The sequence below is a fragment of the Phyllostomus discolor genome, chromosome 8 (genome assembly GCF_004126475.2).
Source record: "Phyllostomus discolor isolate MPI-MPIP mPhyDis1 chromosome 8, mPhyDis1.pri.v3, whole genome shotgun sequence".
Lineage (NCBI taxonomy): Eukaryota > Metazoa > Chordata > Mammalia > Chiroptera > Phyllostomidae > Phyllostomus > Phyllostomus discolor.
This window is the reverse complement of record NC_040910.2, coordinates 42,884,931-42,911,291: the sequence shown is the minus strand read 5'-3', so window position 1 is coordinate 42,911,291 and position 26,361 is coordinate 42,884,931. Positions and strand designations below refer to the sequence as shown.

The window sequence follows — 26,361 nt, the reverse complement described above, 5'->3', positions numbered from 1 at the left end:
TGGAGGCTGACAGGGAGGCAGCAACCCAGATCTGAAGGGTGGGGGGGAAGGGAAGAGACCAGTCTTACACGACGTGTAAAGGGAGCACCTGGATGCGGTCGGAGTAGTTGTCCAGCAGAAGGACCCCTGAGCTGGTTACTTTCTTGGTTTCTACCATGGTCTTCAGGTCAGCTAGGAGGGTCATATGCTTGGACATGTCCGTGGCGAGCACCTGTAGGCAAGGGGCCACCAGAAGGGCCACTGAAACTTCCACCAAATCACTGGACCACCCAGAGCTTCTGAAGCTTAACAGGGGACAATCTCTCCCCACGAGTCCCACCAAAAGATGCCTCTTCCCCCAGAGGCTTTTCCCTCTCAAACTCAGACCTTCCCAAAGCACCACCCATCAAAGGTCACCTTTCCTGCCCTGTCCCTGCCCCACCTACCATGTCAATGACCATCTTGCGCAGGCTCTGCCGCTGGCGTTTGCTGAGGTTCTGGAAGATGTCACAGTTGTCCTCCTGCAACAGCTTGAAGCCCACAGCCAGGTGGTGGTTCTCCAGCACCGACTCGTCATTGTACATGAGCGCCAGCTCTGAATCTGCAGCCCAGGTGGGTCAAGGGTCAGGGGAAGGAAGGACCCACAGGGCTGCCTCCATCCTGATGGGCCCCACACCCTTAGAGGGCCACTCACTGGTGTTGATGAGGAACTGGTTGGAGACCCCAGGGTGGTCCACATCGTGGATGGCAGCTGCAAAGAGGGCTGCGAGAATCTCCAGGTCTGTGAATACAGCCTGGAGGCAGAGAGGGGGTCAGAGAGACACAGGGATTAGAAAGACGGGGGCGGGGGGCGCAGAGAGACAGGGTAAGAGAGATGGGGGTTCAAGAAAGATGGAGGTCAGGAGAAAAAGATAAGGATCAGAGAGAGGTATGGGGTTGGAGAGAGACGGAGGTCAGAGACCCAGGGCTGAAGAGATAACGGGAGATCAGGTATAGCTAGTCAAGGACGGAGTTTGGGAGGCAGGGGGCCAGGCAGGCGGGGCTCACGTCCAGCGCAGGTGTAGCCAGCAGCACATGGGTGGACTGCAGCACATCGGCAGCGTGCAGGCTGTTGTGGTAGGCCACATCCTGGTGGTAGTGGTCCTCCAGGGTCAGCATGTATGTCACCATTGTATCCACTGGGATGTGAAACTTCTTCAGCAGGTCTCGTTCCTGAGGGCAGGTATGGAGGGGCGGTGACCCCCGCTACCCCTTAGCTCCCCACCCTGGCCCCCCGCCCTCATACTGCCCCCCCACCCTGCCCCACGCAGTCCACCCTACCTGGAATATCGTGTACATGATGCAGCTGAGGGAACGGCCCCCGGCATAGTCCGACACATGAAAGATGTTCAGGCCCCACTTGTTCAGGTTCTCCAGTTCCTGGGGGAGATGGCAGCCAGAGATCAGGAGTCTGTGAAGCCCAGGACCCTTCAGACTCTTGACTGCAAAACTTAGGTCTGCAGAAGGCACCATTATTGCTTATCCTGTGGGTGGCATGCTCAGCAATACAGAATCTACAGCCCAGGTCCTACTGGACCGAGAAAGAACAAAGCAACCACAGTGACAGTCTACTGAGTGCTTATTATCTGCCAGGCACTGCACTAAGCACTTGGACTCACTTGGCAGAGGCAGAGAAGTGACCAAGACCTTGTAGCCGCCGAGCTAAGCTGCTCATGGGCACCAGAAGGAATAAACACAGGCCAACTTTCCATGTCTTCCGAGGATCCAGAACAGTGCCAGCACATAGCAGGTGCTCAATCAATGCTGGGTAGCACTGGTGTGTCAGCTCGCAGAAGGTTGCTATACATGACAGCTCAGCAAGCTACTGAGAGTATCACGCCTATTGTACAAATCAGTGTGAGAGACCCTTGCCTCAAGGTCTCTTGGAAGAGCCAGGAGCCAAACACAGGTCTGGCCTGCAGTGCACACTATAGGGGCTCTGTCCATGTCCCTTTTACTGGCCACTGCTCCCATCTCCAAGCTGCTGGGACTGCTGCTTCTAAGGCTCACAGCTGCCCCATTCTCCAGAAAACTGTTTTTGCCCCTGAAGAAACTACATGACGGGATGATGCCAACACCCTGGGGACCACTCCCAGCCAGTGACTGACACAGAGGCCAACAGTCTTCCCTCAAGACAGACTCAACGTTCACAGGCTAGCCGCCTCCCCACCCCCAGGAGGGGTCAGGCTGAGGCAGGACCGGAGCTGAGACCACTGCCTTGCTTAGCTCCTCCCTCTCTTGCTCCTCAGAGTCTCAGAAAGTTCGCGTTATGCCACTGGCTTTTACGAAAGACCTACATTAGTACCTGTTTTTGCTAACTGGAAGAAACCCAAAGAGGATTTTTGCTTTTACAAAAAAAGGTAAAAATCGAAAACAGAAAATAGTGTTCAGCGCTTGTTTCGCAATAGCTGCTACAGAGGCGGCAGCATCCTGAATGGGAGAGCAGCGCCGCCCAGCTCCCGCCCCAGGGACTGCACTCCACACCCAGTATCCGGTCACCAGAGCTTTGAACTGAGTCTGCGAGTATCTGTGCTTTACCCAAATTTATTTTGTGCATCCATTAGCAAGATGTGTCCTAGGGTATCAGAGAAGCTTAAGAGAGCTCGTAAGGGTGTTAAATTTGGTGTAAAACTGGACATAATTGTTTCGATCATAAACGAAATAAAGACATGTTAATGATAACTGCTTCTTCATTTTACATCATTTGTGTTTACGAAAGATTTCATGGGAATGCTGTGCTTTTTGGATAGCTGAGGGACCTGCACACCCCAATGTTTATCTCAGGCTAACCTAACACCCAGTCCTTCCCCAAGAACCCTGCCTCCCTTCAGCCCAGTCCCTGCTGAGTCCCCACCCACTTGGGCCAGGAGCTCCTCTTGATCTGTCTTCACCCCAAAGCGGGGTACGTTGGAATCAGTCAGGCTGCTACTATGCATCAGCTTCTTCACCCCCATGATCTGAGACATGGGCTGGAACTGTGACCCAGGGGGCGGAGGCTGCTGGGAGAGTCTCTGGCGAGGTGCTTGCTGTTTTTCTCCATCCTTCATTGTGGGTGATGGGATCTCTACTTCATTCTGCTTGTCTGTAGAAGATGGAGGAGAGCAAGCATTGGTCCCCCTCAGAGACTCCTTCATCTGCCCCTCAGCCCCCATGCCATTTTCTCTGGGAAGTCTCACCCAGGAGGGCAGTTCCCTTCTGGGTATTATGCTGCTAACCAGCATAATACCCCCACAGGCTGGACACCAGAGGGGATGTAGGAATTTTTCTTGGAGATTGTGGGCTGCAGTAGGGACTTTAAGGCCTGCTAGAAGCTAGAGCTGCAGTGGCAATGCTAGAGAGAGCCACTGTCTGCCCTAATAGGCAGGGACCTTTCCCTGGATGGGAAGACACCTCCCTGGTAACAGAGAATGCTGGTGGGGGTAGACATTGCTGGAAGGAGGAAGGGACGGGTGGTTTCTCCATGGACCCTGACCCTTACCCTGTAACACCAGCATGCCTGGTAGCCAGACACTGGAGCCCTTTTCCCTAACTATCAAGGGCTTACAGAGCCCAGCCAGGGCCACCCACTGTGACCTGGAGCCCTCTAGTTAATGACAGGGCCTAACTGGGATCATTTGCATGCCATGCTCCCATTGGCTGGATCTCAGAACTTGGATGCCACACCCCTACTGGAGGGAGTATTTGAAAATCAGAACCTTTTCTTAAACTTTGTGGGGAGGGGCAAGTCTCCTGACTTTGGGGATCTTTGGTGATAAATTATGAGGGTAAAATTATCCTGAGTTTGTGGGGAATATCCTCAGCTTGGGCTCTTGGATTCAGAGGTTAGGATGAATTAGAGGTCCTCCTGAGCTTTGGGTTCCACTGAGTTAGTAAATTCTCCTATATTTAGGGAATCTCTTCCAGGTTCTTATGCTTGAGAATTCTATTGAGCTGGGGTATCTAAAGTTTGAGGAGTCAACTGAATTTGAGGGGGTCATAAAAATTTGGGGATTCTATTGAATTTTGGGGACTTTTCAGTTTGGAGGTTTTTTAAAGGTTCAGGGTCTTTTATGGATTATTCAGGGTAGAAATTCCCTTATATTTGAGAATCCCACTGAGTTTAGGCATCTTTCTTGAGTTTGAGGGGCCCTCATAAATTTTGGAAGAATACAAGTTTGCAGTTTCTATTGGCTGTTGTGGGATTTTTGGCTTGGGGGCATCCCCCCTCAATGTATTTATTTATTTAACCCTCACCCCAGGATATGCTTGTTGATTTTTAGAGAGAGGGGAAGGGAAAAGAGAAAGAAACATTGATCCAAGAGAGAAACAAGAAACGGTTACCTCCTGTACGTGCTCCAACCAGGGATCAAACCCACAGTCCTGGCATGTGCCCTGACCAAGAATCGAACCTGTGATCTTTTGGTGTACAGGACACCACTCCAGCCAACTGAGCCATCTGGCCAGGGCAGCTTGGAGGCATTTTCAAGTTTAGAAATTTTATTTGTTTGGGTTTTCTGGAGGGAGTCATGATTTTCAGAGGTCTGCTGAATCTGGGAGAGTTTTTCAGTTTGGAGAGAATTTTCAATGTGGGGTTTTATAGAAGTTGGGGTCCCACTGAATTTGGGAGCATCATGAGTATGGGAGCTCTTAAACTGGTGACTTTGACCTTTGGAAAGTTTCAAGTCAGGGTCTGTTGGGCAAAGGTGGACAATATGACCACGGGGTCTATAGGGACCCCTCCAGCCCAGGTGTGTACGCCTGCCTCAGGCTGCTCTTCACTCACCCAGGAACGTGGTGGAGATGTACTCAGAGACCTGGTTTCCTGACCTGCTCATCTCTGACAGGTGTGTGAGTTCACGGTTTAGCATCCTCTTGAACTAAGGTGAAGGAGGCAAGAAGGAAGGAATGATGGGGTCACAGAAAATGGGGGAAGTCAGCCTCACCCAAGAAACTTCTGAAGACCCCATGAGTCCCTCCCACTTCCTTGTTAAGCTAACAGCTCCCAGCAGGCTGCCAGAGGGGAGGGGGCAGCCCCTCTTCTCCTCCCAGCTCTGGATGGGGGTCCCCAGGCTTAAGGAGTCAGGATCCAGCATATCCCTCCTTGCCTGAGGAAGGGGGGCTCCCCTCCCCATACTCTCATACTCTTCCCCCTAAGGAGGAGCCAGAGGAACACCTGTGAAAGGGAGGGGCTCCTGACTAACAGGGAACCAATGGGATATCAGGAGAATCCCATTGCCATGGTGATGGGAGTCTCCTTAGCAACTCCCCCTCCAACCAGCTGCTGAGCTTGGGGGAAAGGGAGGCAGGCCGCAGGCCCCTTAACACTTGCCCTCCCAGACCTACTGCTGGCCTCTGTCTCCTGAAGCATCGACACCATGCCCTGGGGGTCCTGGCCCCCAGCATCTAGCACCCAGCCAGGTCTGGAAGAAGGGAACACAGTTCCCAAATTCTGGGTGAAGAAAAGGTTTGGCTGGGTCAGGAGACAATAGCGAGCTAAAGAAGCCCTAGTTGGGTCACCCAGGGGAGGGGGTTCCCATATAGTCCCCTCTTCCCTAGCTACAGGCGGTGGCCAGATGCACAGATGAATGGAGTATACCCAGAACCCGGCTAAGGGGCCCTTCATGGTCCCCCCAAGCCACTTCACAGAGCATCTGCTGTGACATTGTGCAAGGAGGAGAAAGGGCATCAGCTCCCCACCCCCAAGCTTTGTCAAAGCACCCCCAAAGCAGAAGCCGACTCTGACCACAGACACAGGAGGGACACTAGGTAGGAAGGGTGAACCTGAGAGCCCACACTGGATGGAGCACTCACTCCAGCCAGTGCTGCCCGGAGACCTTGGGCACACATAAAGTAAGGGAGAAACACAGACACATGCAAGATGGACCCACAAAGTCACCAACCGCACACAGACACAGATTCCTATGTAACATGGTTCACACAGCCCAGACATGCAAATCAAGGGGCATGTACAGCACAGTGGTCACTGACATTCAGGGTCACATGTCCCAGAAAAATCACACAGTTTTGCACTCACAAACATGCCCAACACACAACACCACAATCAGAGCCATAAGACCTCAGATGGGGCCACGCCATGACCCAGGCAGACAAGCATACAGACAGACGGCCCCACACCATCACAGATATATACACATGTGTGCACTGCCAGTCACACCCAGAGAGACCCCACCCCTAGCCACCCACCATTTATACCTAGCCCTGGGCCACACACAGAGCCACAGTTAGAAGCATTCATCTTCAGGCCACACACGTGCACAGCTGCACACACAAGTCCAGACCAGGGTTGAAGGGTCAGAGGTCAGAGGGCCAAGCCCAGATCTCCTGCCCATCTACCACTGTGAGGTCCCCTACCTGGTCCCACCAGCCCACCAGCCATGGTTTGGAGCAGGTCTCGCAGAAGAAATCCACCAAGGGCATCTTGGAGTCTTAGCCCTGCTCAGGGCTGCCACACACAGAGGCTGAGCTTGGGGAGTCCTGGGGTTAACAGCCGCCGTCTGGGACGGGGGTGGGGTGCTGGGCGGGTGGGCAGTGGAAGGGGGAGCCGCGGAGGGGCCTGGGCCGGCCCAGCGGGGCTGGGGGCTCCCTTCCCCTCCGCGCTCCCGGTAGCAGCCCGGGTTACATGGTCTGCCAGCCCCTGGCCCCTATGGGCCCCCCCACAGCAGCGACTGGAGGTGGCCAGGGACCTCTGCCCATGGAGGGGAAGGGTGAGGGTCCCAAGAGGCAGCTTCAGAGGCTCTGGGTTCTGTGTGTGTGCCTGTGTGTGTGCGTGCTCACTGCAGCACTGGCAGGCTGCATGTGATGTCAGCTGGTGCCGGGGGTGGGGGGGCGTTAAAGGGGCATCAGAGCCCACAGACCTCAGCCGGGACCCAAGTAGGGCCGGGAGAGGCAGAGCAGTACACACCCGCTCAAGGACATACCCCCTTCATGGACACACCCAGAGACAAAGACAAACACTCAGATGCTCTGCATGCACACACATACAAACACTCTGAGACACACCTTCCACACTAACACAGTCGGCACTTGACACACTTGAACACACACAGATACCCAGGTGCTTTCAGTCTTGTGCACACAGTCACAACTCTGATGTGCAACACATTTATAGGTACACAGCTGTGTATGCAGAGATACAGATGCCTTCAGACACACCCCTTCCAAGAACACAGACCCACACCCAGACATGGAGACACACATGGAGGGACAAACACTGTGATACTGCACACACTTATAAACACATACTCAACATACTTTTAGAGACTTTCAAACAAACACAAGCACCCATGTGGCCTTAGGCACAAACATACCCTGACAGATGCATAAGGGAATACTTACACACTCATATACACACCCATCATAGATACACACTCACAGATTCACATTCAGAGATACAGTCACATTCTCAGATGCTCAATACACCCTCAGGGACACAAGTGCCCTCAGGCTTGTAAGTTCCATACAAATCTCCACCCACAGGCATAAGCACCGCCCCAACACAACAGACCCCCCACCTGCACATTCATTTCCTGAGATGCATCCTCCCCACCCCACTGGCTGCCGCCACACTGCACAACCCCAGGAAGCGTCATTCACACTGCCTACTTTCTGAATGGTGCCCCTGGAGCTGTGCAATGCACAGTCTGCACGGCTGTGCACAGAAGCCTTGCACCCTCCCCTGCTGCCCTGCAAGCACACGTGAGTGCATACACACAGTCACAAATACACGGAGATGCACACTACAGGTGTGGACCAACTCACACCTGTAGACATACACACCCCTCCATCACAGACCCACGCACTCCCGCATATTGCCTGTGCACACCCACACACCATCCATAGGTACACATCTCTACGCCACTCCTGACAAACCTCTAGGTACACACCCAACCCTGCGCTGCAAATATGTAGCCAGCAAATTGAGAGCCACAGAGACTCACAGTCACAGATACACACCCGTAGACCATACAAGCACACAACTCCACCCCAAGAAAGATGAATGGCTATGGACAGATGTACAGTCAGACACACAGCCGCCTCTCCCCACTGCACCAGGCTCCCTAGGTCTTGGGAGAAGTTAAAATCCATAGCCGCTGGAAGTTCCAGAGCTGTGCCCAGGGCTTGGTCCCGCCCAGGGCTTGCCCCACCCTACAGACTCTATCTACGGATTGGCCCTGCCCACTGACCCCCACCCTGTCATTAGCCCCGCCTCAGGCCCCACCCCACAGGCCCTGCCCAGGGATTGGCCCGACCGCCACGGCTGGTTCCCTCCCCAGATTCCACCAAGCTGTTGGTCCCACCCCACAGGCCCCACCCAGGGGTTGGCCCCGCCAGGCAGCACACCTTGTGAGACGCCATCTCACTGACGGAGCGGTAGGTCTGCATGGTCTCTAGCTGCTCCAGACACCAGTCCAACTCTTCTAACGTCTCCCGGGCCAACTGCTGACACGTCTCTTCTGAAGAAGGGGCAGCAGGGGCGGTGAATGAGAGGATCCACAGGCAGACCCACAAAGGCCCCAGCCCACGGTGATGGCGGTCAACCAGGTGAGTGGGGTGCTAGGAAAGGGGATGAGTCAACGACCCTGGGTGAGGGACCCCCTCGGGACAGTAAGAAGGGCCCTTTTCCACTACCCCTGGGCTTATTTACCTGACAGCGTGGCCTTGCAGACCGGGGTTGGGCCACTCAGTGGGGATCGCCTGCAATGAAACAGGGATCCAGCGCCAGCCCTTCCAGGTCCCTGCCACCTCCTTTCCATGCATAGTGCCGATATTCCTTTTTCTGAGCGTTCAGTGCGTCCCAGGCATGTTGCCATGTACTCTAATTGCAGCCTTTCACAGAGCCCCACAATAACCCATTTTACAGACAAAGAAACTGAGGCTCAAGGAGGTGAACCAGCTCCCTGGAGACTACATGGCTGATCAGCACTAGGGTTAGGTCTTATGTCTCCAAAGTTCCTGCTTCCTTGACCATCCCTCCCCGACTCCCAGAGGCACAGGCAGCTCTCAGCCACACCCCTGACCCAAAATAAGAACTATTCCTATTTAGTGAGCACTTAGTCTGTGCCGGGCAATGTTCTAGCACTTTTAACACATCATCCTCTGGACCCCTCACAGCAGCCATCTAATGGAGGAGGTATTAAATTCCCATTTCATGGAGAAGGTACAGAGGCACCACAGGATGCTGTCTGCCCAGGAAGCTGGTATGAGGGCAGGAGTGGCCCGAGGCTGGGGCGGATGGGCCTCATCACCCTGTATCCAGACCCCTCGGTCTTTGTTTATAAGGTTTCTGTGTTGTGGGCATTGGAATTGCAATGGTTTACTGGCAAAGTGGGAGCTGTTGGCTGAACAGAGACTCAGAGAGATCAAGTGCCTGCCTAAGGTCACGCAGCAGAGCTGAGAGTGGAACCCAGGTATGCTCAGCCTCATGATCATGGTCACTGGGGCCCAGCCTGACTTACTTGTTGCTGGGAATGGGCACATTGGTCAGGAGGGAGAAGTTGCTGCGAACACTCCGGAGGCTGGCCAGCACCTAGGACCAGGGGTGGCAGTGAGGAGGGGGTAGCTGGGGCTGGACCCCTCCCCCAAGTGTGGGGAAGGTTTGGAGCCCCTTCCCTCCTTAGGAGAGGGGTCTTACCTGGGCAAATGGTGTCACAATGAGGTCCTCGGCATACCTATAATCAAGGACAGGGGTAGGTCAGGGGTCCTCACAGCAGGGTGCCAAAGGACCTGAGTGGACTGGGGTTGGGGTGCCAGAGGAACAACTTTCTAGGGTGGACACTGTGGGGGTGGGGCCCAGGGAGGCTGGTAGGCAGGGAGGGGGCTCCATGCAGTTGGGGGAGGGCATTTACACCTCACAAGGGTGAACACACACTAGGGCTGGTCCTGAAGGAAATGGAGGCCAGGGAGAAGGGTGCAGGTGGGTGGTGGAGAGGTGAACATACAGGTGAGAGCAGTGGGTGGGTGGGGAGGGGCGTAGGGCAGGAAAGGGCTTGTGGAGGGCCAGTGAGGTGGATACCTTGATGGGTAAGGGCAGGGCTGGGGGATTCAATGAGAGGGGAGGGAATTGAGCAGGTCTAGGGGATGCTCGTGCCTCAGTAGGTGGTCATGGTAAGGGGGCCTGGCTTAGGAAAGACTGGAGGAAGCTCAGCAGAGGTGGACACTGGGAGGAAGCTATGGTAGGGAGGGGCTCAGTGGTGGGGTGGGAGGGGTACTGCTCTCTCCTTGTTAGAGACACAGGCTGAGGTGGGGCCAGGCCCCAGCAGCCAATGGGTAGGGTGGGTGGGTGGGGACTACATGGACAAGAGTGGGGCCTGAAACTGAGGGAGGGGCTCAGTGTGGCTGGGTGGGGGGCAGAGATGGGGGGCACTCACTGGGTGGACATGCTATAAAGGGACTAAGCCCTTGATAGGGGGAAGGGGGTTGTTTACCCTTCTCTGGGGAGGACAGGTCTGGGGGCTTGGGCAGTGCCCCCCTCCTTGCTGGGAAGGGCAGCTTGTGATAGAGCCAGGCCTGGAAGAGCTGGCTGGTGGGATTAGGGAGTGCTCACGCCTCGCTGGTGACTGACGAGTTCCGGGACATGGTCTTGGGCGACATGTCATAGTCGCTGTCTGAGCGGTAGAGGAAGGACTCACGGCGCTGGCTGGTGGCCACCCCAGCATGCAGCACAAGGCCTGGGCTCGCCTGCGAGTCCAGGGGGCTGCGGCCGGGCGATGCTGTGGGCCCATTCTCTGCCTCGAAGCTGCAGTGGCAGGCAGAAATGCAGTCAGGGGCACTGACCTGGCATTGTGGAGGTTAAGAGAAACAAGGGGGCCAAAGGAATTCCTGGCAGAGATGAGGGGTAGATAAAGGACACTAAACAGAGAGACACCCCAAAAGAGTTGGGAAACAAGGAATTGCAGAAATCAAACAGTTACTGAGAGACTTTGTGAACCAGGCCCTGTTGCAGGTGCTGGCAATAGCGCTGTGACCCAGACAGAACGTGACTTGCCCTCACAGAGACGACACGGGGAGGACTGGATAAACAGGTTAACATAGTAACAGTGCGCACCCCAAAATTTGAGGGATCCTCCTTGATGCTGCACCTCCAATCAGCCCCACCGCCCAAATCTACTCAGAATTGGTACACTTCTCAGCCTCTCTTTGGCCACCATTCCTGATCACTTGCCTGGACCAGCGCAGTCACCTCTGGTCTGGCCCTGGCTCCAGTCTTATTTTTTTTTTTTTCCAGAGACAGGGAGGAAAAGAGAGAGAAACATCGATCAGCTTCCCCACCCACATACCCCAACTAGGGGTTGAACCCACGACCTAGGTATGTGCCCTGACTGGGAATCAAACCTACAACGTTATGGTGCACAGGACAATGCTCCAAACAACGGAGCAACCTGGCCAGGGCCCTGGCTCCTGTCTTTGCCCCTCAGTCTGTTTCCCCCTCAGCAGCCAAAGGAGCCTGTAAACACTCAAGTCAGGTCACATCCTTCCTCTGCTCAGGACCCCAGCTTACTCCATGAGGAAAACCCAAAGTCCTCACCGCAGCCCACAAGGCGCTGCCCCGTGACCTCCCCCTCTACTCTTCACTCATTCTGCTCCAGCCACAATAGCCTCCTCACTATTCCCTGGACATTCCACACAGTTTCTGCCCCAGGGCCTTTTTGCACAGGCTGTTCACCCTGCCTAGAACTCCAGTTGCTCCCTGTTCACCTCCTTCAGGCCTCAGCTCAAATGCTGACTCCTCAGGAAGGCCGCCCTTGATCAGTGTGTCTAAAACCCCCACGCCTGCCCAGATATTTCATATTTCCCTTTCTTAAAGCAACTGTACCTCTCGAACATAATCTATATTTCACTTCCGCACTGTTTGCTTTCCCTTATAGAACGAAGTACTGCGGATCAGGGATTTTTCTCTGCTTTTGTTTACTGCTGTATCACTAGGGCCAAGAACCTGGCCTGGCACACAGTGGACACACAGCAAATGTTTACTGAATGAATCATAATATATGTAAATGAACACATGAATGCATGAACTGGATTGTGCCTTACAGAAATTAAACTGGGTGGATGACTGCCACTGACTGGAGAGCTGATTTCGGCTGCCGCGGTGGAAGCAGGCCTGTCTGAGGAGGGGACATCTGAGCGGGGCCGGAAAGCTGGCAAGGAAGGCCGTGGGTCAGGAGGTGGGAGGGAGCACGCCTGCGTGAGGGGACAGCAAGAGCAAAAGCTCTGGGGCAGGATTCGGGTTTCATTTTAGGTCCAGCAGGGAAGCTGGTGTGGCTGGAATGGAGACACAGCCTAGGACAGAGACACAGCTACAGAGAAGGGAGACAGGGGTCCCCTGCCTGGGGGCACTGGCAAGACCAAGACCTTAGGGTGAGGCAGGGAGATGCTGGCTACATACTACTTCCCAGCTATCTGACTTGGAGAAAATAACTGAGGTTCAGTTTCCTTATCCACATAATGAACACAACAACCACCTGCCTCGAGTCATCCAGGTGAGCAGCATTAGCACAGGTAAAATGCTCAGAACCGTGTGCCTGGCACAGAACTCAGAAAATACTGGCAATTCTAAGTTCCCCAGCTCCATACGTGCCACCTGGGGACTGGACTCAGCAAGGCAGCTGACATGGAGAACTGAATTTGAGAATGGGAGTTGTGTGCCTGCAGTGTGAGAAGGCCACTGCCCTCTGGGTGCTCTCACCACCGTTACAGGGAGGGGGTAAGGCTAGTGAGTAGACTTCAGGCCACCCTCTGGGGGGTCCAAAGGAGTAGGGGGAGGAAACGGAAACCCCCCTTTCCAGTCCTACCAATTGCAAATCAGCATAAGATGGTATTTGAATAGTCCCCCTACTAAGAAATCTCTGAAGTCTCCTAGAACAGGCAAGTGATGACACCTGCCATATCTTGAGCTGTATTTCTAGTCTACTTCTGGGGTGTGGGGAGGATGGAGGGACTTCACTGACTCTTACAGAGGAAAAACAAAGTTCAGAGAGGAGAATGGTTATCAGTTCTGAGTCACACAGCAAGACCATGATGGGGATGGAATTCAAAACCAGGTCTTGTGGCTCCTTAGACCAAAACATTAACTGGTGCCCTCTGCCCCCAAAACATATGGCCCCCATCAGAACATATTACTTCCATTAGAAAAAAAGGTTAAAAAGGGCCAGGCAACCAACACCAACACCGAAAGCGGAGTGGAGCTGGGGCCCAGAGTAATCAGATATTCCAATTTTAGGAAAGAAGCCAGAAATTTTAAAGTAAAAAAATTCAAACTTCTTTAAAAACAAACTTCAGGAAAAAAATCCAAAATAAATAAATAAATAAATAAATAAATAAAAACTTCAGCACATCACCCAATCTACTTTCAGAGGCTGCTTTTCTTTTAAAGATTTTATTTATTTATTTTTAGAGAGAGGGGAAGGGTGGGAGAAAGAGAGGGAGAGAAACATCCATGTGTGGTTGTATCTTGTGCACCCCCCACTGGGGACCTGGCCTGCAACCCAGGCATGTGCCCTGACTGGGAATTGAACTGGTGACTCTTTGGTTCTTAGGCTGGTGCTCAATCCACAATACCAGCCAGGGCTCTTCAGGTATGCTTTTAAACACAGAGTCATGATAAAGGTTACTTCTGAGGAAGTTTGTGAATGGATAGAGGAAGATAAGTAAAGAAGGCAAATGGATATTTGTTATACTGGACTCCATATTTGTATATTTGAGATTCTTCATTAGTATTGTAATTTAAAAATAAATTACCAAACAAGTTCCATCATGAAAAAAAGTGAGGACAGTTTAAGGGACCTCTGGAACAACATCAACCATATGAACATTTACATCAAAAGGATACCAGAAAGCCCTGGCTGGCGTAGCTCAATGGATTGAGCGCGGGCTGCAAACCAAAGTGTTGCAGGTTCAATTCCCAGTCAGGGTACATGCCTGGGTTGCAGGCCATGACCCCCAGCAACCGCAGATTGATGTTTCTCTCTCTGTCTCTCTCTCCCTCCCTCCATTCCCTCTCTTAAAAAATAAATAAATAAAATCTTAAAAAAAAAAAAAAAGGATACCAGAGAGAGAAGAGGGAGAGTGCAAGGGATTGAAAAGCTATTTGAAGAAATAATGACTGAAAACTTCCCTAACCTGGTGAAGGAAATAGATATACAAGTCTAGGAAGCTCAGAGAATCCCATACAAGATAAATCTGAAGATACTCACACCAAGGCTAATTAAAATGCTAAAGGTTAAAGACAAAAGAGAATTTTAAAAACTGCAAGAGAAGAGCAGTAAATTACCTACAAGGGAGCTCCCATAAGACTGTCAGCTGATTTCTCAACAGAAACTTTGCAGGCAAGAAGGGACTGGCACAAAATATTCAAAGTGGGACCTATGAACTAGACTATGCTATCCATAAGGCTATCACTTAGAATCGAAGGAGAGATAAAGAACTTCCCAGACAAGAAGAAGCTAAAGGAGTTTATCACTACCAAACCAGTATTACAAGAATGTAACAGGAACTTCTTTAAGAGAAAGAAGGGGGGGAAAGAATATACAAATGAATAATAAAATGATAATAACTATGTACCTATCAATAGTCGTTTAAATGTAAATGGATTAACTATTCCAATCAAAAGCTACAGTGGCTGAATGGATAAGACCCATACAAGAGCCATGCTGTCTACAAGAGACCCACTTTGGATGAAAAGACACACACAGACTAAAAGTAAAGAGATGGAAAAAGATACTTCACGCAAATAGAAACAAAAAAGAAGCTGAGGTAGCAATACATATACCAGACAAAGTAGACTTTAAAACAAAGGCTATAACAAAGAGACAAAGAAGGACATTTCATAATGATAAAGGGATCAATTCAACAATGGGATATAACTCTTGTAAACAGTTACACACCCAATGTAGAGGCACATAAATATATAAAGCAACTATTGACGAACTTAAAGGAAAAGATCTAACGTAGTAATTGTAGGGGACTTTAACACCCCATTGATATCACTGCATAGATCATCCAGGCAGAAAATCAACAAGGAAACAGTGGCCTTAAATGACCCATTAGACCAGATGGACTTAATTGATATTTTTAGAGCATTTCATCACAAAACAGTACAATATACATTCTTTTCCAGCACACATGGAACATTTTCCAGGATGGAACACATGTTAGGTCACAAAACAAGTCTCAATAAATTTAGGAAGATTGAAATCATATCAAGCATCTTCTCTAACCACAATGGTATGAAACTAGAAATTAATTACAAGAACATTGAAAAACACACACAACCGAAGGCTAAATAACATGCTATTAAGCAATAAAGAAGTTAACAAGGAAAGAAATAAAAAACAAAGGAAAAAAGTTAATAAAGATTATAGAAAAACGTTTTAAAGATTTTATTTATTTATTTTTGGAGCAAGAGGAAGAGAGGGAGACAAAGAGGGAGAGAAACATCAATGTGTGGTTGCCTCTTGCATACCCCCAACTAGGGACCTGGCCTGCAACCCAGGCATGTGCCTTGACTGGGAATCCAACCTGTAACCCTCACAGGTGGCACTCAATCCACTGAGCCACACCAGCCAGGGCAGATCAAGGAACAAATTAAAAGATACCTTGAGACAGGGCACATGCCTGGGTTGCAGGCCAAGTGCCTAGTAGGGGGCCCTTGAGAGGAAAGAAACCACACATTGATGTTTCTTTCTTTCTTCTTCCCCTTCCCCTCTCTCTGAAAATGAAATAAAATAAAATAAAATAAAATAAAATAAAAATGTTTGTAAACCTAGGCCTACAATCTTCCTTAGGAAAAAAAAAAAGATACCTTGAGACAAATGAAAGTGAAAATACAATGGCCCCAAATCTATGGGACACAATAAAAGAAGTCCCAAGAGGAAAATTCATAGTATTACAGGCCTACCTCTAGAAACAAGAAAAATCACAAATAAACAATCTAACCTTATACCTAAAGGAACTAGAAAAATAAGGGCAAACAAAGCCCAAAGTGAGTAGAAAGAAGAAAATGATAAAGATCAGAATGGAAATAAACAAAATAGAGTCTAAGAAAACAACACAAAAGATAAAATCAAACCCAGAGCTAGTGTTTTTAAAAGATACATAAAAATGATAAAACTTTAACCACACTCATCAAGAAAAAAGGGGTCCAAATAAATAAAATCAAAATGAAAGAAAAGAAGTGGCAATTGACGCCACAAAAGATTATAAGAAAATACTATGAACAATCATGTGCTAACAAGTTGGACAATCTGGAAGAAATGGATAAATTGCTAGAAATATATGATCTTCCAAGACTGAGTCAAGAGGAAATGAATGTCTGAGCAGACCAATAACTACTAACGAAACTGAATCAGCAATAAAAAACAACTCCCAACACACAAAAGTCCTGGACTGCTGGCTTCACAGGTAAATTTTACCCAACATTCAAACATTTTTCTCAAACTATTCCAAAAAAATTCTACAGAAGTCTCCCAAGCTCATTTTATGAGCACAGCACTACCCTAATTCTAAAACCAAAGACACTGAGAGAGAAAACTATAGGCCATTATCCCTGATGAACATAGGTGCAAAAATCCTCCACAAAATACTTGCAAACCCAATTCAGCAATACATTACAAAGAGCAAACACTATGATCAAGTGAAACCTATTCCTGGGGTGCAAGGTAAGTTCAATACATAAAAACTTACATGATGTGCAACATAACATAATGAAGGATAAAAATTGTATGATCTTTTCAATAGATGCAGTAAAAGTATTTTACAAAAACCAGCATCCATTTACGATAAAAACTCTCAGCAAAGTGGAAATGGAATTTATCTCAACATAATAAAGGTCATATATGACAAGTTTACAGCTAATATCATACTCAGTGGTGAAAAGCTAAAAGTGTTTTCCTTACAATCAAGAACAAGACAGAGAAGTCCATTATCATGACTTTTATACAACATAGTATTAAAAGTCCTAGCCACAGCAATCAGACAAGAAAAAGAAATAAAAGGAAATTGAAAAGGAAGAAGTAAATCTGTTATTAGCACATGACATGATACTATAGAGAGAGAACCCTAAAGATTCCCTAGAACTATTAGAACTGATAAGTGAATTAGTAAAATAGCAGGATACAAAAATTAATATTCAAAAATCAGTTGCATTTTAAAAAAGCATTTACTTATTTTTAGAGAGAGGGGAAGGGAGGAAGAAAGAGAGAGGAGGAAATATTGATGTGAAAGAGAAATATCAATCAGTTACCTCTTGCATGCTTCCAGTGGGGGACCTGGCCCACAACCCAGGCATGTACCCTGACCAGGAATTGAACTAGCAACCTTTTGGTTTGTGGGATGACACCCAATCCACCAAGCCACACCAGGGCAATAAATAAAATCTTAAAAGAAACAGCAACCAGAAAAAGCCTGGCTGGTGTAGCTCAGTGGATTGAGTGCCAGCCTGTGAATCAAAGGGTCACCGGTTAGATTCCCAGTCAGGGCACATGTCTGGGTAGCAGGTCAGATCCCCAATGGGGGATGTGTGAGAGGCAACCACACATTGATGTTTCTCTCCATCTCTTTCACCTTCCCTTCTCCTCTCTCTAAAAAAAATAAATAAATAAAATCTTTAAAAATAAACACAGAAAAAGATTAAATCGGGGCAATAAAAAAATCTTTAAAAAAAGGAAAAAATTAGGCTGACAGTGACTAGAGGAGAGAGGGGAGGGAATTTCAGGGGGAAAGGGGAAGGGTTTGCAGGAACAAGTATAAGGGACACATGGATGAAAACAAGAGGGAGTGGGAATGGGACAGGGGGGAGGGCTGGGGGGTGGGTTGGGATGGGGGTAAAAGGCAGAAAACTACTTGAACAACAATTAAAATTAAATAAAAATAAAAAGGGAAAAATTTAAAAAGAAAGATAAGAAAAATAACAAGTGTTGGTGACAACATGAAAAGACGTATTCAAAGAGATACGCATTGCTGGTGAGAATGTAAAGTGATACAGCCACTGTGGGAAATAGTTTTGTAGCTTCTCAGAAATATAAGTGTATCCCTAGCTGGTGTAGCTCAGTGGATTGGGCATGGGTTGTGAACCAAAGGGTCACTGGTTCAATTCCCAGTCAGGGCACATGCCTCGGTTGCAGGCCAGGTCCCCAGTGGGGGCCATGTGAGAGGCAACCACACATTGATGTTTCTCTCCCTCTCTTTCTCCTTCCCTTCCCCTCTCTCTAAAAATAAATAAATAAAATTAAAAAAAGGAAATATAAGTATAGAATTACAGTGGAACTTTGGTTCTTGAAGTTAATTTGTTCTGGAAGGCTGTTGAAGAACCAAATTGTTCAAGATCAAGATGGTTCAAGATGGGAGACATTCAAGAACCAAGGTTTGACTGCATCATGTGATCCAGCAGTTCTACTTCTAGGTGTATATATACACTCCAAAGAATTGAAAGCAAAGACTCGGTTACTTGTACACCAATGTCCATAGCAGCATTATTCACAAGAGCCAAAAGGTGGAAATAACTCATGGTCCATTAGTGGGTGACTGGATAGAGAGGTGGATATACATACAAAGGAATATTATTCAGTCTTAAATAGGAAGGAAATTCTGACACGTGCTACAACATGGATGAACCTTGAAAACATGGTAAATGAAATAAGTCAAATAAAAAAGGACATGTAGACCAATGGAATCCATTAGAGAGCCCAGAAATAAAGCCTCATATATACAGTCAAAATATTTTGACGTGTGTACCAAGACCATTCAATGGGAAAAGGAGTCTTTTCAACAAATGATGCAATCTGTTGTGGATTGGTGCAATTCTACTCATACGAGATCCCTAGAGGAGTCAGATTCATAGAGATAGCAAGTAGAATGGTGAGTGCCAGGGGAGTTAGTGTTTAACAGGAACAGTTTCAGTTTTCGAAGATGAAAAAGTTCTGGGGTGAATGGTTGTGATGGCTTCACAACAATGTGAGTGCACTTGATACAAATCGTATACTCAAAAATGATTAATGGAAATTTTATGTTATTTATATATTACCACAGTAAAAACTTCATACAAAAGTATAATGTAAAGGAAGACTTTAATATGTTAATCTTTGAAAGAAATTTAAAAAACACACACATTCTTAAGATGGAATACTTAATCAAGAACTAGAGCCTTTGAAGATAAAGCCCGGTTACTGAGCACCTGCTGTGTGCTGGGTGCCAGGTTAACCCTTTCAGGTGTATAGTGATAACAACACACTTACTGAGCACTTGGCATGGCATTGTCGAGTGCTTTATGCACATGAGCCCAGTATGTCTCCCACCAACTCTGTGAGTTGGGTTCTGTTAACATCTTGGTTCATTAAGAAGACAGGCACACGGGCCTGACCAGGTAGCTCAGTTGGTTAGAGCATCGTCCTGACATGCTAAGGTTGCAGGTTCGATCCAGGGTCAGGGCACATACAAGAATCATCCCATGAATGCATAAATAAGTGGAACAACAAATTGATGTTTCTCTCTCTCCTCTTCTCTCTCAAAAAAAAAAAAAAAAAGTTAAAATAAAAAAAAAATAAATAAAAAAAAAAAAAAAAAAAAAAGACAGGCACAGAAGGGCAGCAAGGGGTTGGTAGCCTCATTGCCTGAAAATCCTGTCCTGTCTCCCAAGGTCCAGCCTGGATTTTGGGGTTCTTCTGAATGCCACTGTTTAGGGGAGTGGAGCTATCAATGTAGAGAGGACCCCTCCCCTGCCCCAGGAACTGAAGTACAGTTCAGGGAAGTTCTGAGACCCAAGGCCCAGAGGACAAACTAGTAGCATCTGGAGCAGATACTGCAGCCCCAGGGGACTCAACTTACTGTAAGCAGGAGCCCAGAGGCAGGGATGGGAAGAGGCTCCCTGGGGCCCCACTGTTTGTGCTTCCAGGAGACATGTCCCCTAGGCTGCAGAAGGGGAGATAGGAGATTCAGCCTGTTGAATTGTAGCCTGAGAGTGAGGGGGTCTCAGCTACCCCCCCAGAAGTGGACCCCCAGGCTGTGAGAATTGCACCCCTTCCTGGCCTGCAGCTCAGGGTGACCCAAAATCAGGCTAGAGTCTGCACTAGAGATGTCCCAGTGGGACACAAAGCCACAAACTAGAGTCAAGGACAGCCAAGAAGCCCTGACATCACAGCTACATGCCCAGACACTCCACCAGAAGGGAAATGACCTGCACAAGACTCTCCCGGGAATAGGCTGACCACTTGGTGGCATTCTCAGGTCAAGTTGCTACCTGCCATGACCCCTCTAGTCCTGTCTGCCTGAGTTTTTGAGCATCAAATTGGCCCTCTGGAGGACTGTGCAGCCCAGGGACAGAATCAGGACTCAGAGAATTCTGCTGCAGGGCCGAGTGGGAAATGAACAAGCTGGGGTGAGGATTGGAGAGTGGCAACCAAAGGAGACATGTCTCAGTTGGTAAAACCATAACAACAATGGAAGTAGCCAACTGCTCTGGAATGCCACACATTAGGCACTGTGCTGTGCCTGGACACACACTCATCCCATTTTCCAGAGAGAGAGAGAGACAGACAGACAGACAGACAGACTCAGAGAGGATAAATATCGAATGTGGCTGGTGACAGAACAAGGGTGCAAACCCGGGCAGCCCTACAAATCTGCATGCTCAATCACTGGGGTCTGTCTCCTCCCAGGCAGGCCTGGCATCTCCCCAGGCTGTGTCCCACTCCGACTGACTCCCTTGTAGGAGGTGCCAAGCAGCCTTCATGGAAAGGCCTGGCATTTGTTTTGTGAAGGTCACATGGAGGTTAAGGGCAGGCACATGGTGCCAGGTGACACAGTTGTCAATGGGGTTAACTGTAGGAGCTGTTCCAGGGCACCCATGTGCATGTAGGTGGTCTGTGTGGATTTCCACACCTGTGTGTTTGAGTGGGGTCTGGGTGTTCACAGAGCTTGTGCAGATCTGTGTCTTTGAGTCCATGGAGTGTGTGCGGGTGTGCCTGTGGGCCTCACACATGTGCTGAGATGGTCCCTGCTTCCTGAGTGGGTGTGAGGGGTGTTCCTGTGTGTGGCCATGTGCAGGTGGGAATTGGGCCTGGGCATGGGTTGCAGGGAGAGTGTGTTCCTGCAGGCAGTGCAGCATAGAGAGGCTGTAGAAGGCCAGGGCTTCTGTGTGCCCCCAGGGCCATGGTCAACTTCGGGGTTCTCTGTGTCCCCACCAGCCAGGAGATCCGGACTACTCTGTGTGTGGATGTGTCTGTTTGTGTCATATGTAGCTGTGTAAGTGAAGTGTGTGTATCCAGGTGTCTGAAGGGGACCAAGAATATTGCTAGAGTACCCCAATAATTCTGAGAACCTAAAGGCCACTTTTCCACCCTACCACTCTCCAGTAGATTCTAACTACCCCCCAGGAGTTCCAGAGGAACCTCCTCCCCACACCCGTCCCAACTTGGTTTTCAGACTGGCAGCCCCAGCAAGGAGGAAGGAAGGGTAAGGCCTGAAGGACCTGACTGGAGGCTGGTGGCCTGGGAGTGGAGCCCAGGTGACACTGGACACTCATAGTTGCTCCCAGGGTGAGTGCCAGAAGCCCAGGTTTAGGGGTATGAAAAGGGTGAAGGGATCCCATCTTGGGTAGGCAGTAAGGGGCAGGACCCAGCACCCATTTTCAGAGACACCACCTGCAGGAAGCCCTCAGAAGCACCCAGATGTTTAGGACCAGGGAAGGGGATGGGGCTCCAGGCAGATGCTGAAAACCACTTTAGAGACTCCCCAAGGCAGATTGGGCACCCCCAACCGCTCAGCCAGAGCCCTTTGGTGGAAAAGGAGGGGACTGGCCCCGGGCCACCCACCTGACAGATCTGCCTGGAGGGTGCCAACAGATGTCCTCGTCGTTGAAGGAGAAGTGGACCAGGGATTCAGGGCCCGAGGAGGACAGTGCTAGGGCAGGGGTCCGGGGCCAGGGCGGGCCCGGCGGGCTGCTCTGGAGCGCACGGGCGCCGAGCGCCCTCCGGGCGCGCATGGGGACGGCTGCACGCACCGTGGTATTGCGCACACTGCTCGCCAGGCCTGAGGTGTCTGTGGTTGCCCGCAGCGGCACCGCCTCCACACCCGCCCTCCCCGGTGACTCCCCAGGCCATGGGCGTTTGGGCGTCCTCAAGTTTGCAGCAGCGCCAGGGCGGGCTCCGAGCTTGCCTCCTCCTGTGGGGCTGGGCAGAACTCTGCGCACACTTTCCGCCAACCTCCCTTCTCCCGGGAGGTGCGGGGTGGAGTGGGGTAGTTCCCGGGGCTACGGTTTCCCAAGCTTTGGGCCCACCCTCATCCCCTGCCTCCGCCTCTGGCTCCGCCTTCACCCCCTCCCAGTCCCGACGCCTAGCTGTGAGTGCCCTCTGGAAGTATCTCAGCGTCTTGTGCTCCTGGAGGGACAGGACGCCCGCACCGGGGGGGCGGAGTGCGGGGTCGGGTGACAAAAACCCGGGGGAGGGACAACGGATGCCGGAGGTGGAGCTGGGAGAGGCGGGGTGGAACAGAAACAGGAGAAACAGAGAGAAGAGGGGACAGAGACATTGAGAGAAAACGTAGAGAGGAACTGATTCCTACCCCCACTCCCTCCCCGGCCCCATGCGGGGCTCCCAGAGGCCCCGACCCTCCTCTTCTTTCTCTGCCCCTAGCTCTTCCGCCGGGTTCACGTCCTGTCCCCAGAGCACCCTCTCGCAGTCTGTGTCTCCGGACTCTGGTAATAAACCAGTGAGTACGGAGAGTAGGGGTAAAGAAAGGGTAAAGTGGCCAGCAGAAGACCCTCTCCCGACTCCTAAGAATCCCCAGCACCAGCCTGTGCCCAGGCTGCCAACCTCCCGGCATGCCTCTGCAGCCGACCCGGGTATGTCCAAGAAGGGAACTTCCATTTGCCTCGGTGCCAGGTGCACGCGGTGCCCAGGAGGGAGCCTGATGGCAAAGCAATACCGAGCGCAGCGCTGGTCCCATTTCACAGGCTGTAGACTGAGGCCAACAGAACTGAACACGTGCGCTCAGATCACCCTGGGTGGCAGATTGGCCTTGCACGCTCAAAGCCTGACCGCAGCCTCAGGCTGCAGGAAATGGGAGGAGTGTGGAGTTTATTGAGCGCCTACTGCATGCCATATCAGATGTCTCCACGGCAACCCTGGCGGGCAGGAATGACTTTTTATCGCCGTCTTGTGACTGAAGAGGAAAAAAGAGGCTGGACAGAGCCAGCTACGAACTCCAGATATCTACGCACTCCAGGTGGCCAGGTGAGACTCGAACCCGCGTCCACCTGGGCACACTTACCCAGCCCACGCCTGGCGGCCGAAATCCTGGAAACTGCGGAGAAGCCGAAGGCGCCTATGGAAAGTCGGGGACGGGCTGGCGAAGAAGACGGGCGAGGAGGGAGGTGAACGTGGCCAGCGGGGAGCCAGTGGGGCCAGGGACTCCGGCAAGAATGCCTCGTCCTCCGCCACCGCCACCGGGAAGGCTGCCAGCTGCAGCTCGGGGATGCAGCCCAGGCGGCGGGGCCGCGCCATAGCCGGGGGTGGGGGCGGAGGGGCGCGGCCCGGCCTTGTGGGCGCTGGGGAGCAGCACCGCCCGCCCGCCCCACACGGCCCATGCAGGCGGGCGCCCAGCCCTGGGGCCCACGGGCCCCACCCCTCCCGGCCGCCTCGGCCCTTCCGGCTTCCCGCTAGGGCCGCCCCTGGGGCGGGGCGGGACTGGGACGCCCGCAGGGCAGCAGCGGGGACACCCCGAAGTCCCTCTGACGTCCTCACACTCTCCGGAAGCGTCTCTACAAACACCTGGCACACTCCCAAAAATATATGGGGCATTCTCACAACCCCTAAAGGTGTCAAGAGGCTTCACAGGCCCCGGGGGGATGGGGAGGCGGTCAAATCCTGCAGACATCCCCACAATCCCCGAGAGTGCCCTCTTATCCCTGAGACGCCCTCACACAACCCAAGGATACTCCCCCAAATCCCTGGGTTCTGAGAGGTTCCCAGATGTCCCTTAGTGGTGTCCTCATTGTTACTGAGACATCAGCACAAACCTCAAGGGCACTCAAAAATTCCATGATGCACCTACAAATGACTGGGGTGCTCTGAGAACCATAAGAAACTCCTTCATCTGGATCCCAGGACCACTGCTACAGCCCCTCAGATGTCCCCCTTGTCCCCTGAGTCATGCAGAGACCGCTTGGAGTGCTGCTGGAATCTCCCACAGCCACAAACCATATGCACAGACATGGGCATGAGGACCCCCGAACTCTAGGGTCCTTCACAGATCCCCAGATGCTTTCACATTCCCTCAGAGTTCCCCTAATTCCTGAGTGGCTCCACAAATGCAGAGATTCCCTAACACAATCTCAGGGGTACCTTGAGACTCAGAGAGTCCTCTCATAACATGGAGATGCCCCCCAAATCCTGAGGTGCCCAATAAATCCCAGGGGCACAACTCCTGACAGTTCTACAATCCTAGGCTACTCCCAGAATCCAAGATGCACCCACAATCCTGGATAACTCCCCAGATTACCCACCTCAGCTTCTGAGACATGCCTTACAACTCAGGCACCCTTGGGTGATCTGAGTGTGCTCACCTCCCCAAGACACTCCTTAGAATCTCTGAGGCACCTCTTAGAATGGGGGCCCTCACAGCTCATGAGGTGACCCCAAGACCCAACCTCCCCTCAGTGCGGACTCCCACGCAGGCGCAGTTGTGCACAGGCATGAGGACTTTCTGGGCCCCGCCCCCTGTGGTGGCTCTGCATGCACAACCACTGTGACTCTGGGGGGCCTGTTGTCCCCCTTCACAGATGAGGAAATTGGGATTCGGAGAGGTGAACACCCTTGAACAAAGTCAGCAACCTGGTTATAATTCTGGAGCCTACTCCAACCTGTCTGTGCCTTTTAGGGGTTAGAAAAGGGGGAGAAGCTTGTTTTAAATAAGAAAAATGGGCCAATCTCTGTTTTAGGGTACCACCTCTGTAAATACTTTTCTGCCTGTTGGCTTCACTATCATGGGGCTCAGAGTCGGATGACCCAGGCTCAAGTCTGGCCTCTGGCACCTAGTCATTTGACCTTGGGACAGTCATGTCATTTCACCAAACCTGTTTTCCCACTTATAAAATGGGTTTCATACTACACACCTCATGGATGGGCACATAAACGGCTCAGAAATGTGTCTGGACATAGTAAGCACTCACTGAATGTGAGTTGTTATTTATAACTTATTTAACAGAACACTTGTGAAGAGCTTGTAATGTGCCAGCCCCAGTACTAGTCAGGGGACACAGATGATGACAATGACCACGATTACAGCAGCAAACCTTCAGAGTGCTCCCTGAGACTTGGCACCTCTAGCTATGATCTCATTCAGTCTTCACAAAACACCTGCAAAGCGTTGTCCCTACTTTACAGATTGGGAAAACGGTAAGAGAGACACAACCTGCTCAAAGTCACACAGCCTGAGAGTGGCTGATCCAGGCTCTAGACCAGCATTTGTCACCCTGTATTTCATTAGTGCCTCCCTAAGGAGAAGCTTTTTAGACATCCCTCCCCCCAGTCCTCTATGAAATGTTAATACCACAGATACACTGTATATTTATGTACTATATGTATATGGGGCTTTGTGCATAATTTTTTTCTGCACATGTACCCCAAGAACCAAACTTTGTACCCACACAGGTAACACCACTTCGTTGGGATTGCAGGGTTTCCTAACCTGGGCACTATTGACATTTGGCACCTGATAATCTTTTGTCCGCGGGGCAGTCCTGTGTGCTCTTAGCAGTAGCAGAATCCCTGGCTTCTCCCTACAAGATGACAGTAGCAGCCCCTCAGTCATGCCAACTAAAATGTCTCCAGACACTGCCACCTACCCCCTGGGGAACAGAATTGCTCTGGGGTGACAACTCCTGCTCTAAATTGGTTAAGACTCATTGCAGCCACCAGGATCCCTTGGTTCACGTACAAACAGAAAGGAAAGACATTCATGTTTTACCTGCCCTTAGATGTCCCTGAATTGTTTTGCTGTTCCTTCACATCAGACTTTGGGAATTATGGTTCCTTAGAGGCCCATTTCAGAGATGGGAAGGCCAAGGCCCCGAGAGAAATGACTTGGCCAGGGACACTCAGCTCGAAAGGAGCAGACCTGGGTTATAAATCCAGTGGTCTGACGCCATGGACTGGGAGCCAGTAGACTTTCCTTTCAGCCCAGTGAACTTTGTCCCTTCCTAGGAAGTTAGATGTAAATGGAGGCCCAAAGCCAAACTTGACCACCGCCTACAGGCCCTACACAAGCCACCCCATCACCTCCCAGCCTCATTTCCCTTCACTCACCCCTTGCCCACTCTGCCCCGGCCACATTTGCCTCCCGACTTTTTCTCTA

The 26,361-nt window shown here is 50.7% G+C and overlaps 1 protein-coding gene across 6 annotated transcripts in view; it reads right to left on the bottom strand.

Annotated features, from left to right (window-relative positions):
• Nucleotides 1-26,361, bottom strand: part of PDE4A (phosphodiesterase 4A) — a 45,783-nt gene that overhangs the window by 5,757 nt on the left and 13,665 nt on the right. For 2 of the 6 annotated variants that reach the window (XM_028519054.2, XM_028519052.2), the window contains 12 exons: nt 10,562-10,753; nt 9,650-9,686; nt 9,474-9,544; nt 8,663-8,712; nt 8,359-8,471; nt 4,781-4,874; nt 2,877-3,100; nt 1,300-1,398; nt 1,027-1,191; nt 674-773; nt 426-580; nt 89-211 (listed from right to left, as the gene is read on the bottom strand). In XM_028519054.2, coding sequence (XP_028374855.1) covers nt 89-211; nt 426-580; nt 674-773; nt 1,027-1,191; nt 1,300-1,398; nt 2,877-3,100; nt 4,781-4,874; nt 8,359-8,471; nt 8,663-8,712; nt 9,474-9,544; nt 9,650-9,686; nt 10,562-10,753 — 1,423 coding nt within the window. Of the gene's footprint in view, nt 1-88; nt 212-425; nt 581-673; nt 774-1,026; nt 1,192-1,299; nt 1,399-2,876; nt 3,101-4,780; nt 4,875-6,369; nt 6,794-8,358; nt 8,472-8,662; nt 8,713-9,473; nt 9,545-9,649; nt 9,687-10,442; nt 10,462-10,561; nt 10,754-21,821; nt 22,527-23,277; nt 23,627-26,361 lie in introns of those variants that run through there. The other 4 variants (XM_036032324.1, XM_028519055.2, XM_036032325.1 and 1 more) reach the window with 4 other exon arrangements.